At 47.3% G+C, this 15,284-nt stretch overlaps 1 protein-coding gene across 1 annotated transcript in view; it reads left to right on the top strand.

Moving 5' to 3' along the window:
• The window catches only part of LOC144752043 (C-type Lectin CRL-like), a 46,206-nt gene that overhangs the window by 15,666 nt on the left and 15,256 nt on the right, over window positions 1–15,284 (top strand). The window contains exon 2 of the mRNA XM_078639992.1: window positions 6,577–6,749. Within this exon, the coding sequence (XP_078496118.1) occupies window positions 6,577–6,749 (173 nt within the window). The remainder of the gene's footprint in view (window positions 1–6,576; window positions 6,750–15,284) is intronic.

Here is a 15,284-nt window from a genome sequence, read left to right as displayed (position 1 = left end):
TCACATGGACTGTCAGCAGGGACTGTGAGCTCACATGGACTGTCAGCAGTGAGTGTGAGCTCACAGGGACTATCAGCAGTGAAAGTGAGCTCACATGGTCTGTCGGCAGTGATTGTGAGCTCACATGGACTGTCAGCAGTGACTTTGAGCTCATATGGACTATCAGCAGTGACAGTGAGCTCACATGGACTGTCAGCAGTGGTTGTGAGCTCACATAGACTGTCAGCAGTGACTGTGAGCTCACATGGACTGCCAGCAGTGACTGTGATCTCACATGGACTGTCAGCAGGGACTGTGAGCTCACATGGACTGTCAGCAGTGACTGTGAGCTCACATGGACTGTCAGCAGTGACTGTGAGCTCACATGGACTGTCAGCAGGGACTGTGATCTCACATGGACTGTCAGCAGGGACTGTGAGCTCACATGGACTGTCAAACCATTAAGATAATGGGGTAACCCAAAAAGGTACAGGACCTGGGTATAACACGTTATTAGAATACAATGGTTCAAGACCTCTATAATTTACAAACTGAATTCATCAGTACGTGTTCATTAATTCAACAAATTTAGGAGCATGTATACATTGATCAGCTCTGTCCATAAATGCATATGTTTATAAAATAATACAATGGTCTGGGCATAAAAATAATAAACAACAGTATCTATAAAGAGCAATATTTTTAATTCATTGCTCCTCGGTCAAACAAATTTACAAAAGTGCATGGTTGCAAAACATTACAGTCCATAGTGGTTGCCCCAAAGGAGCGTGCAACATAGCAAAGGGGTGCCAAGAAAGATGTGGGTAGTGATTAGAGAGAAAATGAAAAATCAAATAGATAGTGACACAAAATATTCAAGTTAATTGGCAAAACAGTAACGGATCATCATTAACCCATCCTGCAAAACCTGACGACCAGATTATTTGAAGGAAATATTCTCATACATTGTAGATGAATATATCATAAATTTCGCACATCAATGTAGAGAAAATTAATCGGGTCCAGTTTATATATATACTGCGTCAACGTTTCGACTCGTCTTAGGGCCATACGGTCATTTTATGCCTGGGCCATGGAAGTCTTCATCAGGACAATAAAAGAGTGGGGCAACCAAGGGATTATAGATGTCCCCTGAGTGGTGGAAGGGGGGGAAAATTCACACGCAACAAGCTGATGGCTCCATATCCTTATAAACTCCAGATCGAAACCGAGTTTCATGGAATGGTGGTTGGTGAATGTTGCCCTGTAATTGGGTTCTGTAACTTTGAAAATATCCTCCTCGACCGATTGTCATTTATGAGCCCATACTGGTTTGAAAGTACATGCTCTAATTCTCCCGCGTAGTATTCAATTGACGTAAACGTTTGTCAGCAGGGACTGTGAGCTCACATGGACTGTCAGCAGTGACTGTGAGCTCACATGGACTATCAGCAGTGACAGTGAGCTCACATGGACTGTCAGCAGTGACTGTGAGCTCATATGGACTATCAGCAGTGACAGTGAGCTCACATGGACTGTCAGCAGTGGCTGTGAGCTCACATAGACTGTCAGCAGTGACAGTGAGCTCACATGGACTGTCAGCAGTGACTGTGAGCTCACATGGACTATCAGCAGTGACTGTGAGCTCACATGGACTGTCAGCAGAGACTGTGAGCACACATGGACTGTCAGCAGTGACTGTGAGCTCACATGGTCTGCCATGCAGTGACTGCGAGGTCACATGGACTGTCAGCAGTGACTGTGAGCTCACATGGAATGCCAGCAGTGACTGCAAGCTCACATGGGCTGTCATGCAGTGACGGTGAGCTCACATGGACTGTCAGCAGTGACTGTGAGCTCACATGGACGTCATGCAGTGACTGTGAGCTCACATGAACTGCCAGCAGTGCCTGTTAGCTCACATGGACGGTCATGCAGTGACTGTGAGCTCACATGGACTCTCAGCAGTGACTGTGAGCTCACATGGACTGCCAGCAGTGACTGTGAGCACACATGGACTGTTAGCAGTGACTGAGAGCTCACATGGGCTGTCATGCAGTGCCTGTGAGCTCACATGGACTGTCAGTAGTGCCTGAGCTCACATGGGCTGTCAGCAGGGACTGTGAGCTCACATGGACTCACTTGGACTCTCAGCAGTGGCAATGAGCTCATATGGACTGTCATGCAGTGAGTGTGAGCTCGCATGGACTCTCAGCAGTGACAGTGAGCTCATTTGGACTGCCAGCAGTGACAGTGAGCTCACATGGACTCTCAGCTTTGACAGTGAGCTCACATGGACTGTCAGGAGTGACAGTGAGCTCACATGGACTGTCAGCAGTGCCAGTGAGCTCACATGGACTGCCAGCAGTGAGTGTGAGCTCACTTGGACTGTCATGCAGTGATTATGAGCTCACATGGACTCTCAGTAGTGACAAGGAGCTCACATGGACTGCCAGCAGTGACTGTGAGCTCACATGGACTGTCAGCAGTGACTGAGCTCACATGGGCTGTCAGCAGTGACTGTGAGCTCACATGGACTCACCTGGACTCTCAGCAGTGGCAGTGAGCTCACATGGACTGTCATGCAGTGACTTTCAACTCACATGGACTCACCTGGACTCTCAGCAGTGACAGTGAGCTCATATGGACTGTCAGCAGTGACAGTGAGCTCACATGGACTGTCATGCAGTGACAGTGAGCTCACATGGACTGTCAGCAGTGATTGTGAGCTCACATGGACTGTCAGCAGTGACAGGGAGCCCACATGGACTGTCATGCCGTGACAGTGAGCTCACATGGGCTGCCATGTACTGACAGTGAGCTCACATGGACTCCCATGCAGTGACTGTGAGCTCACACGGGCTGCCATGCAGTGACAGTAAGCTCACATGGATTGTCAGCAGTGACTGTGAGCTCACATGGACTGTCTGCAGTGACTGTGAGCTCACATGGACTGTCAGCAGTGACTGTGAGCTCCCATGGGCTGTCAGCAGTGACTGTGAGCTCACATGGACTCACCTGGACTCTCAGCAGTGGCAGTGAGCTCACATGGACTGTCATGCAGTGACTTTCAACTTACATGGACTCACCTGGACTCTCAGCAGTGACAGTGAGCTCATATGGACTGTCAGCAGTGACAGTGAGCTCACATGGACTGTCATGCAGTGACAGTGAGCTCACATGGACTGTCAGCAGTGATTGTGAGCTCACATGGACTGTCAGCAGTGACAGGGAGCTCACATGGACTGTCATGCCGTGACAGTGAGCTCACATGGGCTGCCATGTACTGACAGTGAGCTCACATGGACTCCCATGCAGTGACTGTGAGCTCACAAGGGCTGCCATGCAGTGACAGTAAGCTCACATGGATTGTCAGCAGTGACTGTGAGCTCACATGGACTGTCTGCAGTGACTGTGAGCTCACATGGACTCTCAGTAGTGACAGTGAGCTCACATGGGCGGCAATGCACTGACAGTGAGCTCACATGGGCTGCCATGCAGTGACAGTAAGCTCATATGGACTGTCATGCAGTGACAGGGAGCTCACATGGACTCTCAGCAGTGACTGTGAGCTCACACGGACTGTCGTGCAGTGACAGTGAGCTCACATGGGCTTTCAGCAGTGACAGTGAGCTAAGGTGTACTCTCAGCAGTGACAGTGAGCACACATGGACTGTCAGCAGTGACTGTGAGCTCACATGGACTGTCATTCAGTGAGTGTGAGCTCACATGAACTGCCAACAGTGAGTGTGAGCTCGCATGGACTGTCTGCAGTTACAGTTAGCTCATGTGTACTCTCAGCAGTGACATTGAGCTCACATGGACTGTCAGCGGTGACTGTTAGCTCACATTGACTGTCATGCAGTGACTGTGAGCACACATGGACTGTCAACAGTGACTGTGAGCTCACATGGACTGTCATTCAGTGAGTGTGAGCTCACATGAACTGCCAACAGTGAGTGTGAGCTCGCATGGACTATCAGCAGTGACTGTGAGCTCACATGACCTGCCAGCAGTGACTGTGAGCACTCATGGACTGTCAGCAGTGACTGTGAGCTCACATGGGCTGTAATGCAGTGACTGTAAGCTCACATGGACTGTCAGCAGTGACAGTGAGCTCATATGGACTGTCAGCAGTGACAGTGAGCTCATATGGACTGTCATGCAGTGATTGTGAGCTCACATGGACTGTCAGCAGTGACAGTGAGCTCCTATGGACTGCCAGCAGTGACAGTGAGCTCACATGGACTGTCTGCAGTGACTGTGAGCTCACATGGACTGTCATGCAGTGACTGTGAGCTCACATGGACTGTCGTGCAGTGACAGTGAGACAGTGACTTGGTGCTTAATCCACAGGGTGTCATGCAGTGGTATTCACCTCAATCCACACGAGCTGTCTTACAGTTACAGTGATTCAAACCAAGTCCTGGGCACACGTTCAAAGCAACATTAAAGAGTGTCAATCCACAGTTATGGAATTATACGTGAAATAACAGCAAGGGTCGACACCAGTAGATATTTCTATTTCGAATTGTATTATTGACCAGCCGGCACGTGTTTCGTCACCTGGGTATTCACCCGTGACTCTTCAGGGCTGAATGGAGATGAAAGAAAAATGTGGTAGAATCATTGGACCGGTGATAATTTCAACCCGGTCAGGACGGGTAAAAGAAATTGGAAAAGGATAACGGCGTACAGGTAGAAATTTAAGGGAAGGACGGGTTGGTCCTTTTCCCGGGGTAACGGGATCCAAAAGACGGGTGGGTACGTCCGTAAAAAGTGCTTCCGGCATGGGTCGCGGAGGTGCACTATCAGGATCTGTCTCACTTTCCTGTTGAGGAAACAGTATTACAGTGACAGTGACCTCAATCTACATGGATTATCATGCAGTGACACTGAGCTCAATCCAGATGACCTGCAGTGCAGTGAATGTGAGCTTACCACACATGGATTGTGATGCAAAGACAGTAAGATCAATCCGCAGGGTCTGTCATGCAGTGACATTGAGCTCAATGAACATGGATTTTGACTGCTCCAACTGCAAGCTCAATACAAAAAATGAAATGATGGTAACGCTCTGTTATTATCATTTTTGTTTTTGTATTCAGCTTGCAGTTAAAGCGGCGGGCGGGGCTGAGCTCCCCGCGTCACAGGGAGGAGTGGTGGCTGCACCTTAAGTGCGCATGTAGGTTTGGCCGGCACTTGCTGCATTACAGCTTGGGTGGAGAACATGCCCAGGCTCCCATTCCTCATCTGAGTGCCCAACCATGGTGCACAGACCAATCACAATGCTGCATTGCAGTGTTGTGATTCGGTGGGAGCTTGCTTCCTGGTTCCCGTGTGAAGAAAAGGCGACAACTGGTGACTGGCACGAAGAGCATGTAGCTTTCTTTTTTATTTATTTAATTCCCCCCCCCCCCCCACCATTTCCTACCAGCTGCTACTGTGTCCCATCAATATTGTTGATTCGATATTCAGGGGCCCACCATCTTCATGTAAAATTCCCACACTAACACATCCACATGTACAGTTGACAAGGGGCTTCACTATCTGGGCCATCCTCAAGTATGATTCCCGAGTCCCTTCACTTGTATGGACCATTTTGGTGTATGGTTATCCCTGTTGGACCGTACTGATGGTCTTTTAGTTTTGTCTAGAGTTCAAGTTGGCTTTAAACACTGGCATCGGGCCTTCCAATGAGTCTTCTGCCCTCTGTGGTGGGTAGCAGTTGTCTATTTTGGGGCTCTAGGAATGCTAACAAGAGGGTGGTGGAAACCTTCTTATACATTATCTAGCTCCTGGATGGATATAAATTACCCAACTTCTATAGGTACATTGGTGACACTCCCCAATGAGAATGGGTCTCATTCAATCATCCAATAGGGTATCCAGGCGGATGCAGGTTCCGGAGGCTTATTCAAACAGCCAGATCTTGAGGGCCATTCGGGAAGTGAGGTGACGGTCCGGAGCTGCGTGGGGAGGCTCCTCGAGGTAGTTGCTGCAATGTGGGAGAAGGAGAATCCTTTACTTGAGCTCCAGTAGATGCAGGGAGTTTGGGCAAGTGAAAGGGAGGTAGAGCGTAGTCTTCTCGACGGTAAGTGGAAGTTCAGGCGGTGGTTAATGTAAGCGGTTCCTTGGTTGTGTAGAATCTTGTGTGTGTATTTCAGCAGCTTGTATTGGCATGTCCTCTGTACGGGGAGCCAGTGGAGTTGCCTGAGGTGGGCTGTGATGTGGGTACATCAGAAAAGGCCAGGCAGTCTGTTTACCCCAGACAGCATTGCCCAGTGCCTGCAAGACTGCCAGCTTCATGCAGGGGCAAGGAAAATCCACAGGAACTGCAGTGAACCTGCTGGTATTATTGATAAACATGTTGCATGTTGGAAACAATTGATGCAGTTGTAAGTATCCTGCACTTGTGAGGAATCTCCCTCAAAGGTTTCTCACAGTGATAGTTGTACACCTGGAGCATGCCTTTTTGGTACAAAAGAATCTAGCATATGGAATATGTGCACAATAGTGATATTCAATGGCACAAGCCATGAACTGGAACCAGCAATCGCTGCAATGCAATGAGATCTTCTTCATTCTTGTTTTTAGCAAACAGGACATCTGAAGATGCTGTGGCCGACCCCTCAGCGCCCGAATCATGCGCAAAAGTGACCATCTCTGATGCCTACTCGTGCCCCATGTGTGGAATCAAGAGGTGGACCAAAATCGGTAACACGTGTTACCAGATTTTCTCCTCCAAGATCTCTTTCTCCAATGCTGAGGTATGTACACATTGGTTCTACTTGACTCTCTTGCCTGAAGACACATATTGAGGCTAAACATGGCTTTCATGTAAAAGGGTCCAACAGATTTCCAATTTTCAATGAAATCAGGAAGAGGGTGGTAGGGGTAAGATTTTACTTGAAAGTCATCGACCCAAGAGAAGACCAATAGATTGATCCACACCAAGAGCCAATAAGACTCCCCAACTAGCAAGGAGATGGGTTTTTGTTCAACACGGAGGACTGTTTTGGGTGGTGAGAATGTTTAGGGTTGGTTTGGTGATGTAAGTACTCCATGACTGAGCACAATGACCCAAAAGGAGAGGGATCCAGGGACCAGGGCAGGCACAAGGGGTTTCAGTAAACTGGCTGATGTAAGTGCTGAACAAAATATTTTTTAGGTTCCTGATATAGCTACCAATTGCAGGGGAACCCTTTAAAATGAGCATTCACATTGCTGCTGAGGCATCTTAAGCGTGAGGTGTACTACACACAACAGTATTGTGTGTCTCTTGGGTCCAGTTGAAGCCAGATCACAGAAACTAGGATGCAAAGGGCATGGAGAAAATGATGTTATTAGTACAATACTGGAGAAGAGAGACACTGTTATGGGTGGCTTTTACAGATTATTGATTTGGACAAGGTAACGTCTAGTGCCAATGCCAATGTAAGAGACCGGAGTTACATATGAATGGGGTGACCTATAAGGCCACTGGACCTGGGTATTCATATAGTACATGAAGAGATTGGTCTCAGTGGAGTTCAATTACAAACCAACTTAGAACAAATAAATTCTTACATACATTAAAACGATTTAGACATCACCAACAAAAGTCAATAAGCACCCGTGATTCTAATTAGCATCACACACAAATATGAATAAACTAGCAGCCCGTTCCGACGTTGTCCGGGTAGGCTATGCGACACAACTTTATGTGAAAGGTACTCACCAGCATTGCGCACCCCGGACACGGGCACTACATTCACTTTTTGCAAGCGTGTTCTGTTGGTGACCTGACTGTAAGGTCTTCGGGCCACCTACCTTCCCCCTTAGTTCCCTGCTGGCTTAGAGCTGCCTCGTTGCATGAGCTCTTCCCCCCACCAAGGCATTCATTCCCTCAGAAGAGACTATGCTGCTGAAGCGGAGCTGTGCGTGATACCTTCGGACGTGCAGCACCTCGCACCCACAAACACGGCTGCGCTGCATCTCATGGGCTGGGCACCAGCACAACACAACGTAAGCGCTCATGGCCGTTTGTTGGGCATGTTGTACTACGCAGGACACAACTTGATGTGAAAGGTACTCACCAGCATCGCGCACCCCAGACACGCCGCCTAAGGTCCGGTAACTATCCGTTGTGCGTGTGGCGTTTGTTGGGCATGTCGGACTCCGCAGGGTGTCGGTTCCGCGCTCCTGTCCGTTTGTTGGGCATGTTGGAGTCTGCAGGGTGTCTGTTCCCCGCTCCTGGCCGCCCAAGCGCACATTACGCTCCTGACCGGTTTACTTTACCAAAATGGCCGAGGAGAACTATCTTTATTTTCCTTTGTTACTTCCTGTTTCATTGTGTGCTGCATTCTGCGGCATAAACGGAAGGAGGAATACGACTCTCAGCATTGTTTTGTGCAGGAAGGTGCCACTTCCTGCATAAAAACAATCCTGTCTGCAACGCAGGCACCCGTGGAGCCTGGTACAAGGGGGCCTGCGTTGACTCAATGCAGCCAAAATGGCCCAGCGCAGGGACATAGGTAGGAATGCACTGTATTCTTCTAAATACAGTGCATTCCTGACCTTTCCCAGTCGCGCAGCAAGGTAACTTCCTGCACTGCATGACTTTCCCATAAATATGGCCCTCATTGTTTTGCAGGTATTTGGTGACATGTTCATTAAAGGAGGCAACTGCATGCTCCCAGATTCCATATGATTGCGGACAATGAGAGGTGCATGGACCGACCAAGAAATAAAGGAAAGTTTCTTCGATGCACCCCTGAAGCCAGCGACTGTATGTCGTAGGGCAAATGAGATTCACTGGTTACACATTTGAAGGCCGCAGCCCTAAGACATTGTATCTGGGGCTGCCTGGGTGGTTGGTATGCGTTAGACTGGCCATCTACCTAGAGTGATATTGACAGATGTTGTGATCAGCTACACAAATCCTTTTTACAGAAGTTGTGGCAGGTTAATCCCAAAACCCAAGCAAAGGGCGCCACAATATGGCAGAAAAGCCGGCCCAAGAGGCCATATTGAAAAAGAATTGATAGCCCTGAGAATGTCCATGACTTCAGTTGAGGTGAACACGTCAAAGCCATCGATCATTGTATCTGTCATGTCATATACAGCCTCGTTAAATTTGCACCTGATTGCAGCTGCAGCTGGAGATAGGATAGCTACTATAGAGCAAAACATGGAAAGCGCCTTAGCCTGGGAGCAAGATCATTGGAACATGGAGAAGAAAATCATGGAATTGGAGGACAGAAATTGTTGGGACAACCAGCAATTTTTTGGGGGAACCCATGAAAGCTGGGAAACAACAAGATATTCTTTCTAAAGTGCTTCATACCAGAACATAGAGCCTCCGTATTCTACCTACTACTAGAGCGGCAAAGGACCCAAAGGGCCACAACCCCAGGCCACTAACAGGTGAGAAGGCCCAGGCAAGTGATAGTCAGCTTTACAACCTCCAACAGAAACACCAACCCATCCAGACATCTAAACAACATGGCCCGTTTACATATGGGGAGTACAAAATGTTCATTTCTCATGACTATTCCAACGAAACATTGCAAATGCGAAAGCGGCTCCTAGCCCAGAAACTTAGACTGAAAAAACTGGGCCTTCAATATAGCTTGCTAGATCCAACAACCATTTTAATAATTTGTGGGAAGCATACCATAGGTTTTAGAGACACCTGGAAAGATTACTAGATATGTTGGAATCTCCTGACTTGGATGCAGTAGAGCAGCAAGGAGAGACGGGTGGTCCACATGCGAATCAGTCCCAAATGGAGCAGTTGCCAATTGAAGGAGAAAGAGGCTAGAAGAGGTCACTAGACAATGGTCATCGGAGCCCAAGTATTAACAGTCCAGTCCTCGTCCTCCGGCAAGAGACACAGGGCCATATGTATCAAGATACCCATTTGCGATTCTCAAATAGCGATTTTTAAGAAATCGCTATTTGAGAATCGCTAATGGGTATGTATGTACAAAATCGCATTTTTTTGCGATTCCTTAGAATTCCTTAATTGCGATTAGCAAATTGCGAATCGCAATTAAGGAATACTTTCCAATTCATTTCTATGGGCGAGGAGGCCCATAGGAATGAATGGGAAATTATTCTCAATTTGCGATTCGCAATTTGCTAATCGCAAATTAAGAATAATTTCAAGGGTGCAGGGGTGTCCAAAGGACACCCTGTTGCACCCCTGAAATATGCATGGGTGCACATGTGGCGCACATACATGCCCTAAGGGCATGAATATGTGCCACATGGCACTTCGAAAAATGCAAAAATGTGCATTTTTCAAGGAATTCGCAACTTACCACCAACTAGAAGTTGGTGGTAATTTGCGATTCCTTAAGGGCATTTTGCTAATTTATTTTGCTACATACATTGCATTTAAGGAATCGCAAAATTTGCGATTCCTTAAATGCAATTGCAAAATAAAGAATCGCAAATTTTGCGATTCCTTATTTTGCACCAGTTTTGCTTCATACATTCCAGTTATCAAATTCGCATTCGCAAAGTCAGAAATTCTGCGAATTTCAGCCTTTGCGATTGCGAATTTGCATGATACATATGGCCCATAATCCCCTCTAAAGGCACCATAATGACTACGTAAGAGAACTGATCTGTAGAGTATTCAGCTCTGAAGCCTCAGGGAGGGCTCAGGCTTGCAGAAAGAGAGAAAAGCTCATGGGAGGCGAGGTTGGAATCTTTGATAGTAAGGAGAGATATACATTACTGGAGAGAAAGGTTTAGGCCCAGAGGGTTGGCTTGCATTCAATAATTGATCTCGAGAGAGGGGAGCCTATAACACACTGGTTGGGGTACGGCCGGGAGGATCCCCATGGCGTGCATTGATTTGCTTTCCTACACTGACACTTAAGAGTCCCACAATGCCTACATAAACTACACTTCTAATAGACCCAACATCCCCTTGTATGAGTTTAGTCCCCCCGTTGGATAGGGAAGAGTAATGGTTAGATGAAACTCGTAGAGGTTGGTCGTCAGACCCAGACTGCCAACAACTCGTCCGACTACGGTGTCGATGCCCGATCACACACCAGTCACCACTAAAGGCCTCCACCACTGTTTACCACATTCTAGTCATAGTAAGGGGACCCAGAGCAGTGGTTATCAGGTTAGCCTGACTACAGTGGACAATCAACAGAGCGGACTGGAACTCTGTCTAAAATTTGTTTTCGCTGACTTTTACCCTACACTACTCACTCCTCCTATATGTCAGTATTGACTCACGTATACCACTTCTCAGATCACACTACTATTCCTAGGGATATAGTCAAATAGAGACACGCCATTAGATTCACCACTCCACAAAGTATGCAGAATACACAAGTTTTAGTGGCACTTTCCCTCAATGTTCATCTCTTGACCCATTATATCAAGATGAAGATACGCCTCTGTTACCTCCACACAATACAACAAGACGTAGCCCTGGTACCAGAGACCCATCTCTCTGCTGCAGAAAGTGAGAAGCTTAAAATGGACTGGTTGGAAGAGTGAATTAATCTATCAAAAGAGCACAGGAAGGAATTGACGGGTCAACCACTACATCTTACTGGAAGGGAGGCGTGGCTATTCGTGTTACCTACATACTCAGAGGAGAATGCTGACAGTTGTCTCACATCAGGTTTTGTGGACAGTCAACAAAGCATGCCTAAGAGAAGAGATTATATTGGACTCTACTTTCGGGTGGAAGAAAGCACCCAACTTGTTCTAGAACATAAGCCAAGAGTACAGATGGCGCAGGAGTCATTCGCAGTATACCTTACAATCATTGTTAAAAGCCAATTACCAGTTGACAAAGCTTTTTTAGACTCTAGCTGAGAACGCTTTATTCAATTCCAACAGCGACATTATGAAGGGAGAATACGTTGGTTGAGTCCTAGCCTTATATTTAGGGCAACAACCATACCCAACAATAGGTATACCAGCCATAAGGGCATGATGATTACACATCCCATTGAGACACATTTGGGCTTCCAGGTGTTCTGCAGACCATTCATTTCCTCGGAGCATAGGAATACTAAGGCATGGGGGACCAGTTTTTATCCTTAATGTTCTTAACATTTTTGAGTGACCTGCCCAGATACTGGAGGAGTATAGTACCAAGAAGGAAATCATTAAGGTGATAGATGGATTGCCATTTGGCAAAACCCCAGGGTTAGATGAATTTCCGTCTACATTTTCTAAGGTCAACAAATTAAAACAGGCCCCCTTCTTACACATAAAAGTTTTGATGAGGCAAAAGGAGGCTAAAGCTCATTGCCAGAATCTAACAGAGCCAAGATTGCCCTTGTCAAAAACTGTCTGGATAAAGACTATCCTTGTGTGAAATTTGTGTTATTTGCTTTTGCATGATTATGCAAAATTACTTTGAATTATGAGTAATTATGCTAAATGCAAATCCGTCATGTTGCCTATATATTAGAGCATCCTCTTGTCAATTTTTGCACTATGAACAACAGCTGGTGCTGCTTGGCATTTGTGTTCACTTTTTCCCAACAATTACTGCAAACTGTGCCAGTATTAGTACATTTTTACCACAAATGGTGCATGATTATGCAAAGTGACGTAATGGCATAATTTGGGGAACTTCACGTAACAAGTGTAATGCGAAATTCCTGAAAATTCCTCTTCGGCCCATTAAAGACCCATTGATCTGCAGGATTCAGACCCATCCCACTGATCAGTACTGATATTAAGATGTTACCTAAAATTCTAGCAGATAAATTAAAAACTGTTTTGCCAGGATTGATCCACCCACATTAAGTGGGGTTAGTTTTGCGTTGATCATCCACAGCCCATTGATATCGCTAGCCCACGTATCGTGGCAGGTCTGCAATGACAGGGAAGAATGGGTCGCAATCTAATTAGATGTGAATAAAGTCTTTGTTAGGGTAGAGTGAAGCTACATATTTAGAGAGATGGAATGGATGGACATTGGAACAAAGTTCATGAGGAAGGAGATGTGGTTTTATATTAATCTGACTGCAGTGGTGACCTCCAATGGCTACATGTCACCTTTCTTTGTGGTGGAGAGGGGCCAGGTTGCACCGTCCACTTTCCCCTTTATTATTTTTACTAACCATTAAGCCTTTATTGTTGGTGATAGGCAGGCGTACGGAGAAAACGGTGATAGCAACACCTGATGACATCCAGTGAGCCCTATTTGATGATGACGATTATATAATAGTGACGTATCATACCTGGAAATATTAGAACAGTGGTTCTTAACCTTTTGACTTTTGTGGACCCTCACTTAATCATTACTGGAACCTGGGGACCCCACTTAATCATTGTTGAAATCTGAGGACCACCACTGAGTGAGTGATTACTGAAAGCTGGGGACCTCGGTTTGAGCATTTTTCCAAACATTTGTACCGCATATACAAAAATACAGAAAGAAGCATTCTACAAATAAATACACAAATGATGATACATTTTATTCAAGTCACAAAATAATATACAAAAAATATCAACATTTTAATTCAGTGGGAAATTTGCGAGCTGCTATAAATTCAATTGAGGCTGCTTATTCTTTGATGGACAACAAATTAATTTTTAGCCTCCAATTTCAAATTCCTTCACATTTGCAGAACATTTTAAAATGTTCAAATTAACATTTTGCTTCTTTCTTTATATATACTTTTTTAATCTGTTAATATCATGTACTTTTCTAAACAGTTGCGGACCCCGGTGGTAGACTTCGCGGACCTCAAGGGGTCTCCGAACCGCAGGTTTAGAATCACTGTTTTAGAATAATATTCCAATTCCGAGTCTTTTCAGGATATCACATCAACTGGGATGAATGTGAAGCCTTGCCATAGCCTTAGTCACAAGGGTCCGTCCCTCGAGACTACCTCGGGACTACCTGGTTTCATGGAATGGGTCTATGCCGATTTACCGAGGGATACGTCTGGATCCTAATCAATCGAGATCGGGATAACAAGGTGATAGTTAATATGAACCCATTTATTGCTAAAACAAGGAGGGGCTTGAGAAGACAGTCCTCACTAAACCTGTCCACATGGAGAAGGGTGCTCCACCGTTTAATTAAAGTTGTGTAGCGCTCAAGGGGGGCGTGGTCTGACCACCGAGCGAAATGGCTACTTAACTCGGCGGCTCCGCCGACCAAGCTAATAATCCGGCATTTATCCTGTTAACTGGTGCTGCAGCTCGGACCCAAAGGAAGCCTGCCTACCTGTATGATCCTCCGGTCGGCTCTCTGACAAAGCCCGGTGCACGGACTGCAAGGGAACGACTCTGCTGGCAGATGACGGGCTGAGGAGGTGCGGCCTACGTCGGGAGCCGAGCCGCGGACTGGATTTCCACCCAACCCGAGGGAGAAGAGACTGGGACGGCGGCTGTGATACGGGCTGCCGCGGATCACCACTGGCGACTGAAGTGGAGCGATAGCTGCTGGCCGGAGCGCGGCTCCTTGTGACTGCTGCGAGGAGGGGTGAGTGCTATTGCCTCAGGACCTAAAGCTGCAGCCTCGGAGCGGGCGGAGATGGGGCGGCCGCCACGGGGGTAGCCGGTAACGAGCGACACCCCTGCACGAGACCGGCAGTGATTGTGGGAGAGTGGAAGCAGTGGGTTAACAGCCCGAGCCCATGCTGATCTAACGGGGGGCCGACATCAGCTCCTTTGGGACAGCACGTCGACAAAAAAGAGAGCACAGGGTCTGTCTTCCCTGCGAGAAGCGCCGCACTCGGGCCACCATGTTGGAGCGGACTGGCCTGTTCAGCCAAACTGCCATATCTCCGCTTAATAGAGGCGGGAGCGAGGACCCCTCTCGAACCCCACCAGGGAGTACAGTTAACGGCTGGCTGGACCCACAGAAAAGGAGACGTCACGACCTGGGGTGAGCCGCGCCTTGAGGCGGAGAACTGTCGAACAAACCAGGCTGCGTAGATACCGGCGACACCCATAGACAGACGCAGAAGCCCTTGGAGGGAAAAGTATACGTATTTAGACTATGGAACTGCTGCAGTTCAGATGACTGTAGGCCTTGTGAATAGCGTGCTCTGAGTGGCGACCCTACAGAGAGGAGACACTTAGACTGCTGTGGGACGTTGCATGTGCGTGTGAGGCGGCCTTACCCGAACCGGATAACTGCGTAGAGTTGCTCGCAGCTCGAGACACATCTAGACGGGCCCTCTGGCAACATGGGGAAGCCAGACACGAGGCAGCCGAGACTAACATTTGACAAAGCGAAGCAGAAAGCTCCAAATCAGGACCAACCTGAACCGGAAGCGGGGAATGAAAGCACACAACAGTACCCAGCCGAAGAC

The sequence above is a fragment of the Lissotriton helveticus genome, chromosome 4_2, assembly GCF_964261635.1.
Source record: "Lissotriton helveticus chromosome 4_2, aLisHel1.1, whole genome shotgun sequence".
In the NCBI taxonomy this organism is placed as follows: domain Eukaryota; kingdom Metazoa; phylum Chordata; class Amphibia; order Caudata; family Salamandridae; genus Lissotriton; species Lissotriton helveticus.
This window is presented reverse-complemented; position numbering and strand designations above follow the sequence as displayed.